The sequence below is a fragment of the Triplophysa rosa genome, linkage group LG21, assembly GCF_024868665.1.
Source record: "Triplophysa rosa linkage group LG21, Trosa_1v2, whole genome shotgun sequence".
Lineage (NCBI taxonomy): Eukaryota > Metazoa > Chordata > Actinopteri > Cypriniformes > Nemacheilidae > Triplophysa > Triplophysa rosa.
This window is the reverse complement of record NC_079910.1, coordinates 6577771-6596524: the sequence shown is the minus strand read 5'-3', so window position 1 is coordinate 6596524 and position 18754 is coordinate 6577771. Positions and strand designations below refer to the sequence as shown.

The window sequence follows — 18754 nt, the reverse complement described above, 5'->3', positions numbered from 1 at the left end:
CTATAGCTGTATATATATATATATATATATATATATACACTGTATATTTCATGTCTCCAGACATCATAAACAATGCTTAAGTATGGTCATCTACAATCTAAATCCAAAGTCTGTATTTAATCCATGTTCCACACATAGGACCAATTCCTATCCAGTGTTTACATTTCATTTATTGTTACATTAAATGGCTGCAGAGACTACAGTGTCCATTTATGTCTCTGAATACATCCATTTTTAATGTTGTTGTTTTTGTTATGCTCTCCTTAGACATTTTGTAAACTTTGCAATCAACCTCATACAAGTCATTTTGGACTTTTTGGTATTTTCAACATTTGACACACAGCTAAAATAAACAAGTTGTATTTGCCATGTTCACACTCATTTGCATTGTAATGCATTATGTGTACCAAGTTGCAGAACATTTGATAAAACATGGTTTGTCAACATGTTAAATAGATTTTTAACTTGAAGGAACTTGTCCTTAAACTGAAATATGAAATATGGTTTGACATGACCGCAACTATAGAACTAAAACGTTTTTTTTATTTGTGTCCTGCATCACTGAACAAAGTGCACGTCAACGCAAAAACATAATTAGGAACACCAAAACTACATGCGTTTAATAAAAAAAGCTGTCCACTGCAGTGACCTATGCATGAAAGGATTAAACTGGCAAAACACTTTGGATATAATTCCTGAAATTCTTTGACACTGATTGTTGGACAAAATACTTTTTTATATTTGCGCAATACAAGTGTAATAAATCACACAAAACATTTGATTTTACAAATTCATACGCCAGAAGAATATAATTAGCTATAATAGCTTGTATTCAACATATTGAAAGTTTTACTTTACATAAACTATTAATACATGGAGACTTACATTTTGATTTGAATATGAAGTAATTGTTATAGTACATCTTTATGAAAATTGAAACCAGTAGGCGTATAACATTGCAGATATGATTTAGTAAATGATTAGCCACCTTTGTTCAATGTTTGTCCTTCAGTGTTCATTTAAAGTCACTCACCACAACTGACATGATTCAATGATGATAGTTAGTACTACTGACTCTAAATCCAGATGTTTTAAACCATCACAGAACCTAATGAGATTGATCCACCCAGAATAACAATGTATATGTATCTTGATCAAATAGTAACAGTAATAGACCAAACGGGTGCAATGTCCTAGTGAAAGTGACCAATACAGTACATAACCTAAAAAGTTCTTGAACGTTAAAGGGACAGTTCACCCAAAAATAGAAATTCTGTCTTCATTTACTCACCCTCAAGTTGTTCCAAATCTGTATAAATGTTTTATTCTGATGAACACCAAGAAAGATATTTGGAAGAATGCTTGTACAACTTGAGGGTGAGTAAATGAAGACAAAAAATAATTTCTGTTCCTTTAAGGGAACCTTGCAATGGAAAGATGTGATGATTTAATTTTGAAAGACAGTGGTTGACTAAAAAAATCATGGGTTTGACAGTGCAAGGGATCTGTGGGTACTTAATAACATGACTCTGGGAAATGTGGTCTACTTCTCTCTGTAGTAAAGAAGATACATCTTGAGAGGCTCTGGGAGGGGTAGGCTGAGTATCCTCTCCCTCAAGATGTTCACAGGAGTCTCTATCACCAAAACACTACCCTCCTTCCTCCTCACATTCTCCTCTTTCTCCTCTTGTTCACACCCCCCCCTGCAGTCTTCGTCTTCATCATCTTCATTGTCTGTTGCTGACTGGTTGTTGTTGTTATCCATTGGTCCGGGGATCAGACGACTCATGAATAAATAACTGTTGGTCAGCAGAGCTGTATCAAGGTGCTCTCGTTTATGTTTCAGGTTATGTCTTCTCTTGGATCCAGTTCTCCTGGGTATGGGCAGGGATCCAGACCCAGATTTCTTCAGGATGTGCCGGATTTTGATACGAGCCAAATCCTGGAGACTCAGCACCTCAAACATGGTAGCTGGGCAACATGAAACAACATGGTGAGTATGTATTTGACTAGATTCTAGCACATGCACTAATGAAAAATAATTATTACTAGTGTATATACTATATACACAAACTTTTATTTTGTATTTTCCAATGTCTTTAACATTTTAGGTAAAAAGTTGAGTGAATTACATTTTGCATCATGGATTTACAATGTGGTTTAAGACTTTTGGACCAGAATGTATGCATTGCCAACAAATTATATCACTTACGCAAGGACACTGGTCTAGGTTTGCCATTTTCTCTATGTTTTGGGAGCACAAGTGGTGCAAAGGACACAGCAATAATCTTTCTCGTTTCCCATGTGTTATATCCTGTCCGAGTAATTTTAGTGAGCTGAAACATGAGAAGTGTAAACAAATAACATTTCTGTCTTGAATTAGCTTGAGATGCATTGTAAAATCAGTCGGATTATTCACCTTTTCCTCCAAGGGCAGTACTAAAATACCCCCAATTTTCAACAACTTCTTCATATAATCCTCATGTTCCTTCTGGACCCCTGCGCCACAGTAAACCCTGTCGTACTGCTTACTTTCAGGGGCAATCTCAAGACAGTTCCCCACCACAAAGGAAGGTTCACAGAACTCAAACCTGGAATAAACATATCTCCTTAAGCAATGTTTCAATAACAGAACAGATAAATCCGTTTTCACATGAAATTTACAACCTAAACCAGGGAGTAATCTTTACACTCACCTGTCAAAACTCTCATTTGTCTTGATAAAGAAGTCCAGTTTCTGATAAGCATACTCTATAACATCTTCATGCAATTCAACACCATGATTTACACCAAATGGCCCTGATAATGAGACATAACATGTACAACCCTTAATTTATGTTACTTCAACAACAAACTTACAAAAATAAGTATTTGTTCTAATGTGTTCCAGAAAGTGAAAGTAATAGAATATTTGCAGGCTTCTGTTGTTTTTTGTAGGGTGGCAATAACATTAACACTGGTTTTCCTATTCATATTTCCACTGTATTTTTAAAACACACAAGCACCCCTTTCCGTTCACAACAACACACCTTTGGGGCTGTATCTGTCCAGTGGCCTGTATCATGAAGCCGGTTTCGGTTTTTACCCAGGTAAGTTCGCATTTAGTTTGAGCGTACTCAGAGTTTTCGGGCTCAAGAAAGTGGATTGGTTTTGAGTCGCCATGGTAACTTAGGCTGCACGGCTAACCTGCTCCGGAGCAGGTTTTATTCTGGGTTAGATATCGCAAACCAAAACTGGACCAATCAGCTGTGAGAAAGTGACGTATATCTGACGCAGTGAAGCCACTTCACAAGTGATAAGATGTTGCAGGGAAAATCTTTTCTTGAGTATAATTCAAAACACATTCATATAATTATTATATGAGTTGATAATTAATATTAATTAATATTAAACATAGCATTTAAATTAATATAACTATATTCGTATAAAAGCAAACTTTAATATATAAAGCATTTTAAAGTAATAAAGTATACATATTATCTTTTGATCTTATTGTAAACCTATAAAAATAATTTAAATTCAGTTGATTCTGTATCGATATAGTCAGTAGCTGCCTTCTCAAACTTTCACTGCAGCAGTGTTTATTCCTGCCTTGTAAATGTGTTTCAATTCATGACATTTTTTCATAATGATCTCGTCAGCTACTCGCGAGAAGTCAATCAAACTGATGATGCTTTCCATGTTCCCGTGTGATTGGCTGTTTGCCACACGTGTAACACTTTCAGGTGCACGAGCCTCACAAACTCTGGATCAAACCGGAGTTGACAGAGAAAGTTTATACCAAGCGTTGTGCTACAGCTGAACCTGATCTAAACCAGGTTGGGTTTGTCTGGTTTTGTCAACACAAAACTTGCTCTGCAACTCAGTGTTTGTTCACCTCGCTTCGTGAGATAGGCCACTGGCCTACCTATCAACTCCTCTTGACCCTTTCTGAGACACATGACGGCTCTCCTGTTTTTGCCAAGTGGTTGATGTCCTTAGGGCAACATCATGTTGACCCTGGGATAACATTTAAATCAACCAATCAGATTTCAATTTTAATCTTCTAACCAGGATTAGGTGATTCTAGACCATTGTTTTTCACTTATCATTTCCCTCTGATTTTAGGGGTAAGTTATGGTTAGGGTTGGGGTTTGGTGTGGGTTTAGGTTTTATTTATAAAAATGTTGTCCTTAGGTCAACAAAATATGTTGCCCTGAGGACATCAACCACTTGGCAAAATCAGGTCGAGTGACACATGACAGCTTTTGTACATTTGAAACCGTGAATCCATGGCTTTACTTGATCTCAGGTTAACAATTAAAAGCACAAGAGCAAACTCAGTTTCTAGATAGTTTATTCACTAACCTAGTATAAGTCCCACCATGGTGGTGAGATAGCCCGTGCCACTGCCGAGGTTGAGAAATGACAAGCCAGGCTGTAGGTCTAGGGCCTCCATCACCTCAGAGTAGATACAAGGTGCCGAGAGGTGGATGTTGCCGTGTCTCCAGGCCAGATCCTTGTAGGCACTGTCACGGAACTCTTTCAGATAGTAATCGGCACGATCGATAGCCCTGAAGGCATGTTCGACCAAATCAGAGCGAATGTATTGTGCCTCCTTCAGGTTGTCAATCAGCTCGTCGTTGTCCTCCCCAGCACTGACTGCGCCTCCCATTTTAGCCCTTTTTTGGAGGAAAACATACATTGAGGAATTAAACCTACATTGGGGGCATTCTAACGCCCTAAAACATTGAATGCAGGATATCTTATCTTAGAAATAACATTAAGCCCTTAAGCCCCTAAAATGTGTAATTGCATAAACAGAATCTTACAAATTAGTTTGAACCAGATGATGTCCAAATCCAAATCTGACAATGTAACAAACTTCTTTCAGTGAAATGTGTGAACTTTAAAATTGTGCTTATGCTATATTTAATAACAGATTATATTTTGTATATTTCATATTTGTTGTCTATGTTTTGTATATTTCACATTTTGTTATCTAATGCAATGACATGGATACATTCGGGGAACAAAAAAGTGTGTATTTGTGATAAGTCTTCAGACGGTGGCGCTGTGCTACTTTGCTGTAAACATTAAGCTTCCCCAGAGACGCTGTGGCAGAAACTGCAGATGTGAGGAACATTTTCACCAATCACCGTGCGCTCAAATGCAGCCGTGCCATTTGGCAACAAACCCATTCATGCACGCCGCGGAGACCGATAGCCGTATGACTTCAAAATAACGCGAGAGAACGCGGCATAGCATGGCTCGTGATTTGCTCTCGCGGTACTTTGACGTCAAACGTCAATTGTTTTGCGGAGCTCCGCACAGACAAATACATCTATTATTGTACACGACCACGTTTGTGTTGAACACCCAGGAAATTTCCCAAATACAGGTGAAATACATGTAAAATAAATCAAATTATTTTATTCACTTGTCGTTCGTTGTGTACACGAGACTAAACGTTATGCTCGTTGGTATCAAAACACGTATTAATGAATACCTATATTACCATGCGAGAATTAAACTCCATGACAACAAGCACGACTCGGTCCAAATAACGATATGTTATTTGTCTTACCTTCAAAGGAAAGAAGTGAAAAATGGAGGCAAAGACGGCAGAAATAGGAATGGAGGCTATGGGTTTTCACGCGTAAACACCTCGACGACTTTACAGTCGACCAAGCGAAATCGATTAATTAAAATAAAGACTGTGGTCTGTTAACGCTGTCCATTTAGTCAGTTTCCTCCTCTTGTTTCTTTATCTCGGCTTCTGCCCATAAACGTTGAGCGCGAGCAGCGCTGGATGTAAACATTGCCCAGATGACACTCTGACGTCACGCACACAAACCAGACCGGAAAATGGGCCATATGTTACATGAGTCCTGAATTGCACTTGTAGCCTACGTGGATTTCGTAATATACGAAATACACATATCGTTGACTTTCATAAGTTTGATAAGAACCTTTTTCAATCTAAAGGCAGCTACATGCACACACTGAAAGAAAGTCGAGCTTTTTATCAACACGGTGTTTCAGTACTAACATCAACTCAAATGCAATTCTTAACATGTTTGAAGTAAATATTTGAAAATTCTTGTAAATTCTGAAAAGAAGTAGAACATTGTCACTCTGTATGCATTAGGTTTCAGCCAGCTGAGGGAATGTTTGTTTGGAAACTGGGGGTGCAACCGTGTCAATGCAAATCTATAACATGCTCAGCATACTCCTTGTTGTAGGTGATAGAATTCCCATTTATTTGATCAACAACATGGGCAAAGACTATCCATATGCAGCAACCACTAACACAGAGACATTTACAAAATAAATATGCAACAAGGTCTCCATTCAATTTTGTTCTTAAATACTAAATAAATAACAATAAATACATCATATCTGTTCAACCCACTTCACTCTGGAGGGTGTCAAAATACTTTTATGGAAAACAGAACTCATTAAATAAAGGAGAATATTAAAAAACAATATAAAAATCGTTAGGTAGAAAATATTTGCACTTAAAAAAGAGATTATACATCTCTGTCTTTAAAATAAATAGTAAGGTTTATAAAACAATTTGCTGTTGATATTCTTAAAATATTGCCTCTTTCACAACACAGAAGGGCAATGTCTCTCCTCTTTATAACTGTCTAAAAGCTGTGTATAGAATCTTGTTTTGTGAAATAAATTAAGTCCATAAATAGACACTGATCAATAAATAAACTAAATAAACCTTAACATGAATAAATAATAAATTAAATGTATATTTTAAGGACCCAATTTAAATAGTCATAGTAATAATAATAATAATAATAAATTACAATAATCACATGACGATGGAACTACAAACTATTCATGGAAGTGCAATCTATGTTCTCAAATACTATAAATATTACTGAATGGAACAAGAGCACATTTACACCAAATATGAGACAACATTATCATACAGGGTTCAAATGTAGCAGTGTTGCCACTTACTAATCATATTTTTGCAGAGGGAGGCCATTAATCATTAATTCACCTTCAGACAGTACACATAAAAACAATCTGGTACACAAACTTACATACAGACTCACCCCCCACCCCACACACACAGACACACGACCAGAAAATCTCACGACTTATTGTTCACAGCAGCCTCCAATGCACTGAGAGACGTAGGAAAGGCAAATCAGTGTTGGTGATACTTGCTCTATAAAACAGTACCAAATGGTTTACTCCAAAAAATACCCCCAAAAGAAGAAGAGCCAGCTTGGTTTAAGAGGCAAAGGATCATATCTCATCAAAATTGCTAAGCAGCTTAATTTGGAATTGGATTTTGGTCCTTTCATCTGAGTTCCACGGGTTCCTCATTTTGGAAGGTGCCGCATAGAAAACCTGAATGTCCTTTGATGGGATTTTAATGTTGTTGGTCTGGTTATGCAACCCACAGTGTCTTACAGTCGTTGCTCCTCTGCTCAGACCTCGATGCCTTTGACGGCCTGGTTGATGGACTCAAGTAGGGCTCTGTTCTCTGGGTTCTGATAGCACTCTTTATCGGTGAACATGTGGGTCAGTGTGTCCACATAAGTGTCAAAATTCTGTTCGGTGATTGGCTCTTGCTGTAGTAAGCAATAAAATACAGTTTATTAGTTTTTCAATTACATTTGCCTCCTGTATATTTAGAAGGCTAGATTCAATGATTCATTTCAGAATGTACCATATTTGTGTAGGCTATAGTCATTACAACATAACGGGATGCAGCAGACTGACCATCTGTGGTAGACGGATGTTGGCAAGACTGCGGATGAGAGCCTGGCTCAGGCCTGACAGCTCCATGAACATAGCCTCGTTCTTCTCCTCAATGAGCTTGTTCTCCTCCTCCATACTCTTGAGGTTCTTCTCCATGGATGAGATCTATAGAGATAAAAAAACATAATCAGCTCATTCAAGAAGTCACGTTTAGTGGGCCTTCAATATCATAAACTGAATTTTATGTGATAGTAAGGGAATTTGGTGAAGGCAGACCTGTGTGTGTAGGTTGGACATGTCTGCCTCCATCTCAGAGTTTGATTCATTCAACTCATTGATCTCTTTGTTCAGCTGTTTAATATCCTCATCATTGTCAAGAACTGAGGGGGATATAAACAAAACACACATGAATGAAGACTACAGCACAAACATATTAGGGACTAAAAATGTAAGATTTTTTGAGCTTACCATCACTTGCCCTGAATTTTTTGCTTATGTAGTCATCTCCTGGGAACCTTGCTCTCTTCTTGTTTGCCGAAGCTCTAGGGCACCCTGATAGACTGAAAACAGATTATAAAACAAGACTTGTTATTGTGATCTTACATCATTCTGAAATAAGCCTCAGTCTTTTGCAACATTACAAAACAGAGACATTTATATAGTATTTCTTTGATAACTCAACTCTTGCAGTTCTGTTTCAAATCTTGGAAAAGTATTTTGCATGTCTGTATGCAAGTCTGATCACAAAGGTGCTTTGTTGTCCTACAGCTGGATTAAAAATCATATCCTCTTATCCATATTTTACTGCTAATTTCACCAGACTCCGTTTATACCTGCGATGAGTAAGGAAACTGCCATTGGCATGTCCTGAGCCATCACACCCTGGCGTGGGGCAGGTTGGGCCTTCACTTTTGAAAGCTTTCCAGGAGAATGGTGTGCCATTTAACATGCCCTCTTTCTGCCGGCGTGCTGCCAGCGGGCACCCATAGGCACTGCGGTGGGTGGCATATTTCCCACTGATATGCCCCAGACTATCACAACCTGGCACTGGGCACCTGTAGGGAGGTAAGTGATGAACTGGCAGTCAGTCTTATGTATAATGGTAAGTGATGAACTGGCAGTCAGTCTTATGTATTATGTATGAATGTGGGATGTTTTTAGAAATAACTCAATGCTTTCTTTCAACAAAACATATTTTTTGATCAAAACGTACTTTAACAGCTCTGAATCTTCCTTGTCATCCTTAGTTGGGGTGGTTTTGATTCCGCCCTTCTTGGCACGTGGACATCCAGACAGACTAAAGAGACAAAAGAGAATATATAAAGTTTGATATATATTATATCGAGTTTATGACTGAGTTTTATGAAATGTGACATTTGATAGCTGGAAAATAGCTCAGTCAAGTTTCTTGATCTGCATTTTGTTTTTTAGAGAATACATCCTAAATTAAGTTTATTCTTACCCCATTATCAATAACCTGTAGTTCTTTCCTCTTATTTTAAACATAAATTTGGTGAGGTCTTTTAAAGCAAATACAAATTATATGCTAGTGGGGTTAGAAACATCAACTATTTTACTATTATAAAGTACTATCTTAAGTACACAACTCTCGAGTAAATGTATCTTGTTTTAAGGATGTTTTAATATTTTTTACTGAAAAACATGACATAAATACTAATACATGGAATAATAAAGTCATCAATTTGCAAAGAGCTGTGATGGGGAAAATGTGATGCAAGACTTTTAATTACTGTACCTTCTATGGGAAGCATAGTTTCCAGTGATGTGGCCTGATCCATCACAACCTGAAGTAGGACATCTGGAGGTTCGACAGAAAGATAGGTTAGCATAAATACAATATATCTAATCAAAGATTCAAGTTTAAGCATGAGTTCCCTATTTTCTGTATATCAGCTAGTTTGATGCAAATCTGGAACACAGTTCCTTGAAAAAGGGATTAACGCATAAGAATGCATAATAAGAGTGACCAGCAAAAAGACAGGTGCAGTATCAAGGAAGGACAATACTCGGTAAGAAGTGTTACAAGTATTCAGTAGATTCAAGTAAAAGCAGTCAAGTGTGTAGTAAAGTGTGTTGAGGGCTCATTAGAGGAAACAGCATAGACATACTTGAGTTCAGCAGTGTGGGCAGCCATGAGGGTCCGAAGACTTTTATCAGCAAGGGGACAACCAGAGAGACTGCAGAGCAGTAGAAAAGCAGAAGGAAGAAAGAATCGAGGGAGAAGATTTAATTTAGGAATGAAAGAGGATACAATCTCTGATTTGTACAATACAAATCAGAATGAGGAGTTACCACATACACGGAAGAAAAAAAGACTTCATTATGTAGGCTATGTGTTGTTTGAGCAGAGCATTTACAACTCTCTAGTTTTAAAAGAACAACGCATCTAAAAAAACAATGAATATAGTTTGTTTGTTCACTAGTTAACTACTAGGATTAGATGGTCATGAATGATGTTAAATAGGGTAACCGAGGTTAATTAGATAGCACTTTTAAATAGTACACATGCTTAACATCATTCTACATGCTGAATGCACCAAGTGGTGCATAATGGGCCAATTGCGATTTATTCACTGCACAGTTTAATGCTACAGAAGGAAGAAAATGTGGCTGGATTGAGAGAAATGAAAACAGAAGGAATAAAAGAAATGAGGAGTGGTGCAGGTCAGCCTAAAAAACAAAATGCTGTTGCATCTGCCATACCTGCGGTGAGATGCATAGTTCCCGGTTATATGTCCACTGCCATCACAACCCGGGGTAGGACATCTGGAGAAAGAGAAAAAGACAATTACATCACTGTGTAATATTTTTGCTTAAGGTCATTGTTTTGTTATTTCTACGAAATTATTTCTATGGTAATGGTAATAGTTTGCTGGTGGACACTTACACCAAAATTTCTTTCTTGCAGTCTTTGGGCTGGAACTTGACCTTGTAGCTGGAGGTAGTGACCTCACCAGGGTACTTCCTGTCCTCCAGGCTCTCCTGAGTGGCATCATCATCTTCTCCCTCAGAGGAGGCATATGAGTGAATGGTGTACTCCACCTGAGAACAATAGAGCATCAAAACGTATGGACTGTGACAGCCTAATTCAAAGACATGATACACAGTTCTCACTTGAAATAAAAATGTAATATTTACCTCTTCTGGCTCATCCTCTTCTCTTTGTTGGTTTGACTTGGTGTAGTCCAGAGGCCCCTCCCACTCTTCTTGTTTGTAGGTGTGGCTTGAGTGGGGCGAGGTGACACCGTGGTGTTGAGAAGATGACGACGAAGGTGAGGAGGGTTCTGGTGATCTCACTCCTTCCCTTTTGGGTTTCTTCATGCTGAGGTCCAACGTGCCGTTCTCGTCCACCTCAATGTCCATGTCCTAGATTAAATCAATGGAAATTTAGCTGTGTAGCTATATGGAAACTAATCATTCTTGCTGCAAGATGAATTTTAGTCATCTTTGGAAGCTAGGTTAAATGACCTGTACTTATATGAGAAAGATACCCACCTTGTTGCCCTGGTCCGGCTGTCTGGTGCTGAGGTTTTCTGGTCTCTCCCAGCATCGGGTGGACAGGTTGAGAATGGCAGTGGCAGCCATGTGAGCAGCTTCAGCGTCGTGGGTATAGTCGTACCCGCTGGAGGTGGAAGAGGAGCTGCTTTTGGTGTATCCTCCAGATAGGCTGTGGCTCGGGGATGAGGCTTTTGGAAAATGTTTAGCTGTTAATAAGAATATGTCTTTCTATAAGCTACTTGTCCAAGCAAACCCCCATTTGCTATTTATATTTAATGTATGACTATGTGTGTTTCTTATACGTGTAAAGTATACATCAACTAATTAAGATATTATAAGCATCAAAGTAGACATGACCAAGTTGTAAAAAATAATAAAAATAGGTAATGTGTGTTTATCGCTGTGAATTCTAGATTACATGATAGATTTCCAAATACGGTTCTTTTATTTAGAATACTGGAATAAATGATTTTATTGACACTACACAAAATCACTGCACAAAAAATACCGGACTATGAATTTGTATACCAAACAGTAACTGACCACATACATATATAAAGAATGAAGGTTCTTACATTTGAAGGCTTTAGGTAAGGTTTCGCTGGTGGGCATTTTGGGGGCAAGCATGGGCTTGCCAAACACCTGCACATCGAAGCTTGCATAGTCGAAAGACACCTTGGAATACTTCTCCAGCTCCTTGGCCAGGTTTGCCCGAGGAGTGGCTGGCATTGAATTGGGTCTGTAGCTGCCATATTGTGGGATCTCGAGCTGTTTCACAAAACACATCGGTCTGCAGAGAGAAAAACAAGACCGTGAAGATCATCCTAATGATTCTTTAAAAGCAGTCATGTCTGTTTGAGTACTGAGGATCAAGCTGAGGACTCACCTGAGGACTCTGTCTGAGTTAGAACCTCCAGTGGATGGATCGCTGATGGAGGTCTGAGGCTGTGACTGCTTTTCCTGGCTCTTTTGTTTCCCTGCGGCAGCAATGGGGCAGCCTGACAGACTGAAAGAATGAAAGAGACAAACATTATGGTCTACAGAACAGACTTTGAAGCTTCAAAGGCCAAGATAAAATAAGTGAAGAGGCCGTACCTGCGATGTGTGTTGCGATTGCTGTTGACATGTCCCTGCCCTGTGCATCCAGGTGTTGGACACTTCAGTACGTTCTCATGCATTGCCAGGACTAGGGCCAAGATGAGACACATTAGTATAGAGAAATTTAAGCTTACGTTTTAATTTAAACACCGAATACATGTCATAGTACTAAAAAATGCTTACTCTCTGGAGGGATTCGATCTTTGTGTGGGCACCCAGAAAGGCTGCGGTGGTGTGGGTACAGTCCAGTCACATGACCTGTCCCATCACACCCTGGAGTGGGGCACTTGATTTCCTTCTTATCTGATCTTGATCCTTCTATGCTCAAGAAACAGACAGGAAACATAAAACCAATTGAGCTCCACTTGAATGCATTGATATTCTAGACGTTACGTTTGGGTCATAAAAAGTCCAAAAATTCATTACAAGTTAAGCACTTCTTATCACCTTTGCCATAGTATCCTCTGCGTGCCGTGATGTCCATGCCTTTCCCCAAACTCCCCTCTGGGCTGTGGTACCGTTGCTGCTCAGGAGAGCAGCTCTCCTCGGAGCTGCGACCTATCTGCTCAGCTTTCAGTGCAATGGCCTGTTCCAGCAGTCCCAGGTTACCCCGTGTCATGTCGTACGTCTCGGAGTCATCCGTGACCTCTGACCTTAGTGACATGCTGTCCAAGTCATCATCATCTGCTTCATCTGGCTCTTCCTCTTCACCGTCATCTTCCTCCTCCTCTTCCTCATCTTCGTCTCCGTCAGACCCCAACTCGATAACTACAGTGGGCGAGTCTTTATTCGAAGCGTCGTCTCTCTCTTCTTCCTCATCCTCCTCTTCATCCTCCTCGTCTTCGGCAAGAGTGGTTCTCACGTGTGGTTCTAATTCCTGAGCTAAAGTGGTGACAGGGGCGATCAGGGAGTCAGAAGGAGCTACTTGGGTCTGTTCTTCCTCCTCCTCTTCATCTCCTTCATCATCTTCACTGTCTCTCTCCGTCTCCTCAGTCTCTTTGGTCTGGACTTTGCCAAAGTCTCCACTGAAGTATTGGTGGTCTAAGTTGTTCTTCTGGCTGGAACATTGCGTTTCTTCTTCTCCATCCTCCTCCTCTTCCTCTTCTTCTTCTTCCTCTATTGTCTGCACAGTCTCATCGGTCTCTTTTAGCTGCTGTGTCACTCTTTCCTCTTCTGTAATCTCTTCCGCCTCCTCCTCTACCTCTTCCTCCCGAGCCTGAATATCTGTGGCAACCTGAAGCCCCTCTTCAGCTTCAGTGTCTACTGTGATTTGTTGAATGGATGAGTCTTCAGTATTTTCCTGCTCCTTTTCACTTTCAATCTCTGGAATTGGACTTGAAGCATCTCTGACTGGTGACTTCTTCTCTTCTGGATCTGCTTGTGAACTTTCAACTAAAGCAAACAAGGATGGATGTAAATTAAAAGCTGCACACACACACTGTTCCTATCAAATTCTCATTGATAAAATAACCTAACATTGATAAATCTAATGGTTTAATGGACATAAACCCACCTGTCATTGCTTCTGATGTTGGTGTATTTTCTTTCGCATCAACTTCTTTATCACCCGTCTCCTCTTCTGACTCTGCACCTTCATCTTTCGTTTCTGTTTCACTGTTTGTGTCGCTCTCTGCGTTGAACCCATCATCCATGGCTAGCTTAAGGGGGTTGGGCTTCTTTTTGGAAGCTGGTTGATTCTCCTCTGCCTCCTGGAGTTTTCTTTTCTTCGCTAATGGACAACCCAGTGCACTGGAAGTTAGAGAGAGATGAAAGATTAGGTGGGAATGTGTTAACTTCACTTTAATTGTTTTTTAGTTTTTGCTTCTATGAGAGACAGACATTACTACCAACCTTCTGTGTCGTGCGTATTTTCCACTGACATGGCCTAAGCCGTCGCATCCTGGCGTAGGGCAGCTGTTAAACAAATGTGTTGATTAGCTGTGTTTATTAACATAACGAAACTCATAAAACGTAAAACACTACAGCTCATGATCTCACCTGTACTCTTGTCCGACGAGCTCAAGAGGAACTAAGTTAAGGATAGAGATAAAAACGCCATGTCAGCCATGAACGTAAATAATTGTAATAGTACAGACAACTATAGTGTCCCAAAAATATTCTTTGTTCGACTGGTAGATTCTTAAAATGTTCAGTGTCTCTCACCTCTGATGCCTTTTGAGCGAGTCCTTGTGCGCTTCTCATCTGCTTCTTGGCTCATCTGAAACACATACACGGGTGGTCAGACCTTTATTTAGCGCGATGTGTTTATTATGGATCATATATTTACTCTTTATAATCCCTACATCAAAACAGTATAACTTCTCTTATCTTTGCATTTCAAATGTCTTTCTGATAATAATTTAAACTCAGTTCATAAGACTGTGTGTGTGAAATGATACTCAAATCTGAGGAGGTCTAAATTCACAAAGTAGCCCCGAATCCATTTAAATGCTTTGTAAGTGCTAAATTAACAATACACATCCAATCGAAATGCAACATTAGTGGTGGCAAAGTGAAATATAAGACAGGGAAATGGCAAGGGAGTATGAGAAAGCGAGAAGAGGAAAAGATACAGATCTGGGACTGATGTCAAGGCTAAGAGGGGAATGAAGAATTTGCAGCCTGTTTGTTCTTGAGTGTAATTACACAATAGATATACACACATAAAAAATGTCATACTTTTATTTTCTTAATCCTCCTGTTCTCCCAGCTGCTGATTCTGTCCCCTCGTGTCCACCTCTGGTTCAGCAGCTGCCCCCTGAACTCATTCTCTGAGGGAAAGAAAGAATGTGAGAGATGAACTCAACCATTTCAATCTTATCATACTGTGCATGGAACAAGGAAACAACTTACATAATGGCGTTTAACACACAACATAGTCAACGTTCATGTATATGAAGGCAAGTGTGTATAATTGGTTTAGCATTAGTGATACTGCCATGTGCAAAACATAATTGATGGAACATAAAAGTATTTTGTAGTGTTATAATGTGATGTTACTGATCTAACACATTGACCAGAGAAAAGTACTACATTTTATCATATTAGTGTGCTTGAAATGTATAGCGAGTCAAACATCAAGCAAACCACAAATTGATGCTTGTGGAGCCCCAAGAATAAAAAGCAAACAAATCTTCACTGGTGATGTAGACTCACAAACAAGTGTTGCATCATTTATTGTTATTACTTTTAACATTTCGGAAGCAAACGTTGAATAGCCCCCTGAGGACACATACACTTTGGCCACTATGGCCTTTCAACAGTCCATCACAGTTTGACACCGAGTCTGCGTGCCTTCATGGGCCTAGTGTCTATTATGCATCCTGAGTGACGAGAGATCCGACCGCGACCCAGCTGTTTTATTACGGCGTCATTACATGTAGTCTGATTACGTTTTAACTAGCACCTGGTGCTCAGCTACTTAACGCGCGCGCGCGCGCGCGCATACACACACACACACACACACACACACACACGTAACAGAGCAGGGAATTCCCTTGAGAACCGCAACAATTGCGGACGTGACGCACTACGCAACGTAAACCTTTCTTATAGCTCAGTGTTGCGTATAAGGGAAGAATAAAATGCATACAAATGTTTGACGTTTAATTCCCATGTATCTATGAATTGACCCCACAGAGTAAGCCACAAAAGAATAAACTAAAGTATAAGGAATATGAATAATATTATAATATTAGTTGGATTCCTTTTGTCCCCGTCGGAGACTTTGCCTTAAAAAAAAACTGCTGCGCATAACCTCTTTCGAGAAGCACACCACCACGCCTTTCAATTACTACCAGCCAAACCTTTCGCATTTCTAACACTGTACACTGTTAAAGGTACACGTTAAATTCTTATCTCGAGAGGAAAATTTAAGCAATACAAGAAATAAATGTTTGCAAGACTGATGCCCTCCAACTGACTATTTCTTAAGTTTTATATTTCATGTAACTCATAATGCAACGCCAAAAGCACTTTTTGTGTCGAGTTTAACGGTGTTTAAAAAGCAATAAAGTCCAAACTACAAATAGCTTAAATAGACATATATAGGCTACGAAGCAGTATGAATTTAATATGCGATCATCAAATAGATGATGTGCATTATGTAGGCCTATCCTGAAGTAAACAGATGGTTCGCTCGTATTGTTTTGTTTCTCGAATGACGCACACAATAGCATTTAAGAAAACAATTCGACAGCGGTCCAAACATATGCTACTTGTCCGTTGCTAAAGGGTTTCTAATCACTATTTATTTAGTCCCACAAAATACAATGCATAGAAGATATAGGCTTTGACTTATAATGTGAACAAACTTTCAATGAATAGGCCTACCTTTAAACTTCAACCGTATTCTTTTAAACACGCACGCAAAGAAACGTAAGATGACTATAAATGTACCTCCTTTTAACCCACGAAATATGAGAAACAGAATAATTGTGTTATATGAATACAGGCCCATTTAAGTTAATAGGTTTTTACAAAAGGCATTACAAACATCACAATGTTTCGTGAAAGCGTATATACACAATAAAACTATGGCCTGAAACACAATTATTACACGCGCCCAAAATTGAGACGAAATGTGAAAATGTAAACACCGTCAAATAACACTGCTTCTTTAAGAGATTACAAGCCCGGCGTCCATTTGGCGTCAAGAGTAAAGGACAAAACGAGCAACCCTTATTTAAACACTGAATCTGACACACGCTTTCCATCAGCGTCCTAAACAACATAAAAGAAACATACCATCGGCAAACGTATCCCATTGACGATGTTTTTCAGGGAGATACGAACGGCCTCTTGCTCTTTGTAGGCTCTGTCTGTTAACTTCGTTGTTGTACACCTCTCCTTCAAACAGTGTCGCTAAAAACCTCTAATAATTCGCACAGGATCGGTCCCAAAACTCCTCATGTTGTATGCAATGCGCGTATATCCTTCAATCGGCACCTAATGTTATCACAAATGTTGCCAAAATCATTTCTCCACACGGTTTGTCGGCGAAAACGATATTGACTTACCTTTCGCTCACAGGCCCATTGTCCACCCCTCCTCTACCCTGCGCTGTGACATCATCATCATCATAGTAAATCGTGTACAACACAAGATGGAGAGAGGGTCGCTGTTGACCCCCACCCACCCGTTATGAAATACACACGCACACACTGTGGATTTTGACAAGGGGGAAGTCATTTGACGCATAATCCAGTAGCTAAAATGCAAGGTTAGCAATGCATTTCTTGTCTAAAGTAAAACATATATGTATATATAAAACGTTTTGAATATTTAGCTATTTATTAAATATAAACATTTCTTAAATTTGAAACCATTTCGTTCTGGGTCGTTCCGAAAGTTCAGCACCGAAGACAGCGCTGTTTCAGTACCATGGACAAGAGCTCTATCGGTGGCGGGGGAGAAATGCGCCGTCTTCAGCAAACACTGAGCAGTGTAACAATGAATGCACTGACCGAACAACACATAAAAATAAGTTACACAACTCAAAACAAAATAACCTAATTTCAACATCAAAACAAGCTCGTTTTATTCCTTTTCATGAGATCAGATGTTATAAATCTGGCTATTGTTCGCTTCTGATAAACGATAATATTCAGTAGGCTATGAATACCTTTCACAATGCATAATATGTATTTTGGGTCTATTTTTTAGCGTAATGACACACTTATCTTGCTTTAAAAGCGTTGAACTGCTTTCCTTTATGATTTTAGAAGCTTAACAGCGTGACCTGTTTCTGGAAAAATAAATATAGCATCCAACAATTTAGTTGATCTCGATAAACAGTTAAATACTATAATTTGTTGTCAAAGTTGCCAGCAAACGTTAATGGAATGTAGGCTAATCCAAAGCCAAACATTGTAAAACTGATCATATAAATTCATCCATATTATGAAAATAAATTCATCCATATTATGAAATCGTATGGCAAGAGAGCAGTAAAAAGTCAGTGAGTAAAAACTCGACTCATATGTAGTTATTCTACAATAGAAAACTACTAAAAAAAAAACGGTGAAAATGTGAAGACAAAAAGGGGGTAGGGGTAGGGGCTTTTAACTTCAAAAAGTTTCGCATAGTAGCAAAGGCCTTTGAGAGTTTTGCATATTTAATGAAGCCGAAGTTCTTCGGTTACCAGCTGGAACTTTGCTTAGCCCTCATCCTAAAGTTTCATACAGATGGATGGCCCAGCATACAATTAAAGCCACAGTCTGTTCACACTGGCCAGACACTGTGTATAAATATTACATAGGACGCCAGCTGAGCACAACACCCCGGAATCCCCCCATTGCCAGATGGACTGAACCGACAGCGTCCCTCCCTAATGCAAAAGTTCTAATATGCCAGAAGTCCGTCAGTCTCAGGCACAACTCCCTCTGGGAAACAAAAGTTCCCTTTGTTCGGAAACTGTCTAGAT

The 18754-nt window shown here is 39.3% G+C and overlaps 2 protein-coding genes across 5 annotated transcripts; both read right to left on the bottom strand.

The window, feature by feature from the left end:
* Positions 1 to 62: 62 nt before the first annotated feature.
* On the bottom strand, positions 63 to 5822 carry pcmtd2a (protein-L-isoaspartate (D-aspartate) O-methyltransferase domain containing 2a). Its single transcript, XM_057363358.1, has 6 exons — positions 5567 to 5822; positions 4348 to 4661; positions 2697 to 2799; positions 2420 to 2591; positions 2213 to 2336; positions 63 to 1971 (listed from the first exon to the last, which is right to left on the bottom strand). Exons 2-6 carry the CDS (start codon positions 4652 to 4654, stop codon positions 1544 to 1546), a joined length of 1134 nt encoding a protein of 377 aa, XP_057219341.1. The 5' UTR covers positions 4655 to 4661; positions 5567 to 5822; the 3' UTR covers positions 63 to 1543.
* Positions 5823 to 6217: 395 nt separating this feature from the next.
* On the bottom strand, positions 6218 to 17444 carry myt1a (myelin transcription factor 1a). 4 transcript variants are annotated; one of them, XM_057319886.1, is made up of 23 exons: positions 17349 to 17444; positions 15010 to 15101; positions 14494 to 14548; positions 14329 to 14359; positions 14182 to 14244; positions 13844 to 14079; positions 12778 to 13722; positions 12514 to 12648; positions 12328 to 12418; positions 12119 to 12238; positions 11808 to 12022; positions 11230 to 11438; positions 10873 to 11100; positions 10622 to 10776; positions 10438 to 10500; positions 9843 to 9911; positions 9470 to 9532; positions 8927 to 9010; positions 8547 to 8768; positions 8182 to 8273; positions 7990 to 8093; positions 7735 to 7878; positions 6218 to 7583 (listed from the first exon to the last, which is right to left on the bottom strand). In XM_057319886.1, exons 3-23 carry the CDS (start codon positions 14546 to 14548, stop codon positions 7440 to 7442), a joined length of 3468 nt encoding a protein of 1155 aa, XP_057175869.1. In that variant the 5' UTR covers positions 15010 to 15101; positions 17349 to 17444; the 3' UTR covers positions 6218 to 7439. The 4 variants fall into 4 exon arrangements, with proteins under 4 accessions (XP_057175869.1, XP_057175871.1, XP_057175870.1 ...); XM_057319888.1 differs by having other exon boundaries at positions 11230 to 11420; XM_057319887.1 differs by lacking the exon at positions 17349 to 17444 and adding an exon at positions 17077 to 17342.
* Between the last annotated feature and the right edge of the window lie 1310 nt (positions 17445 to 18754).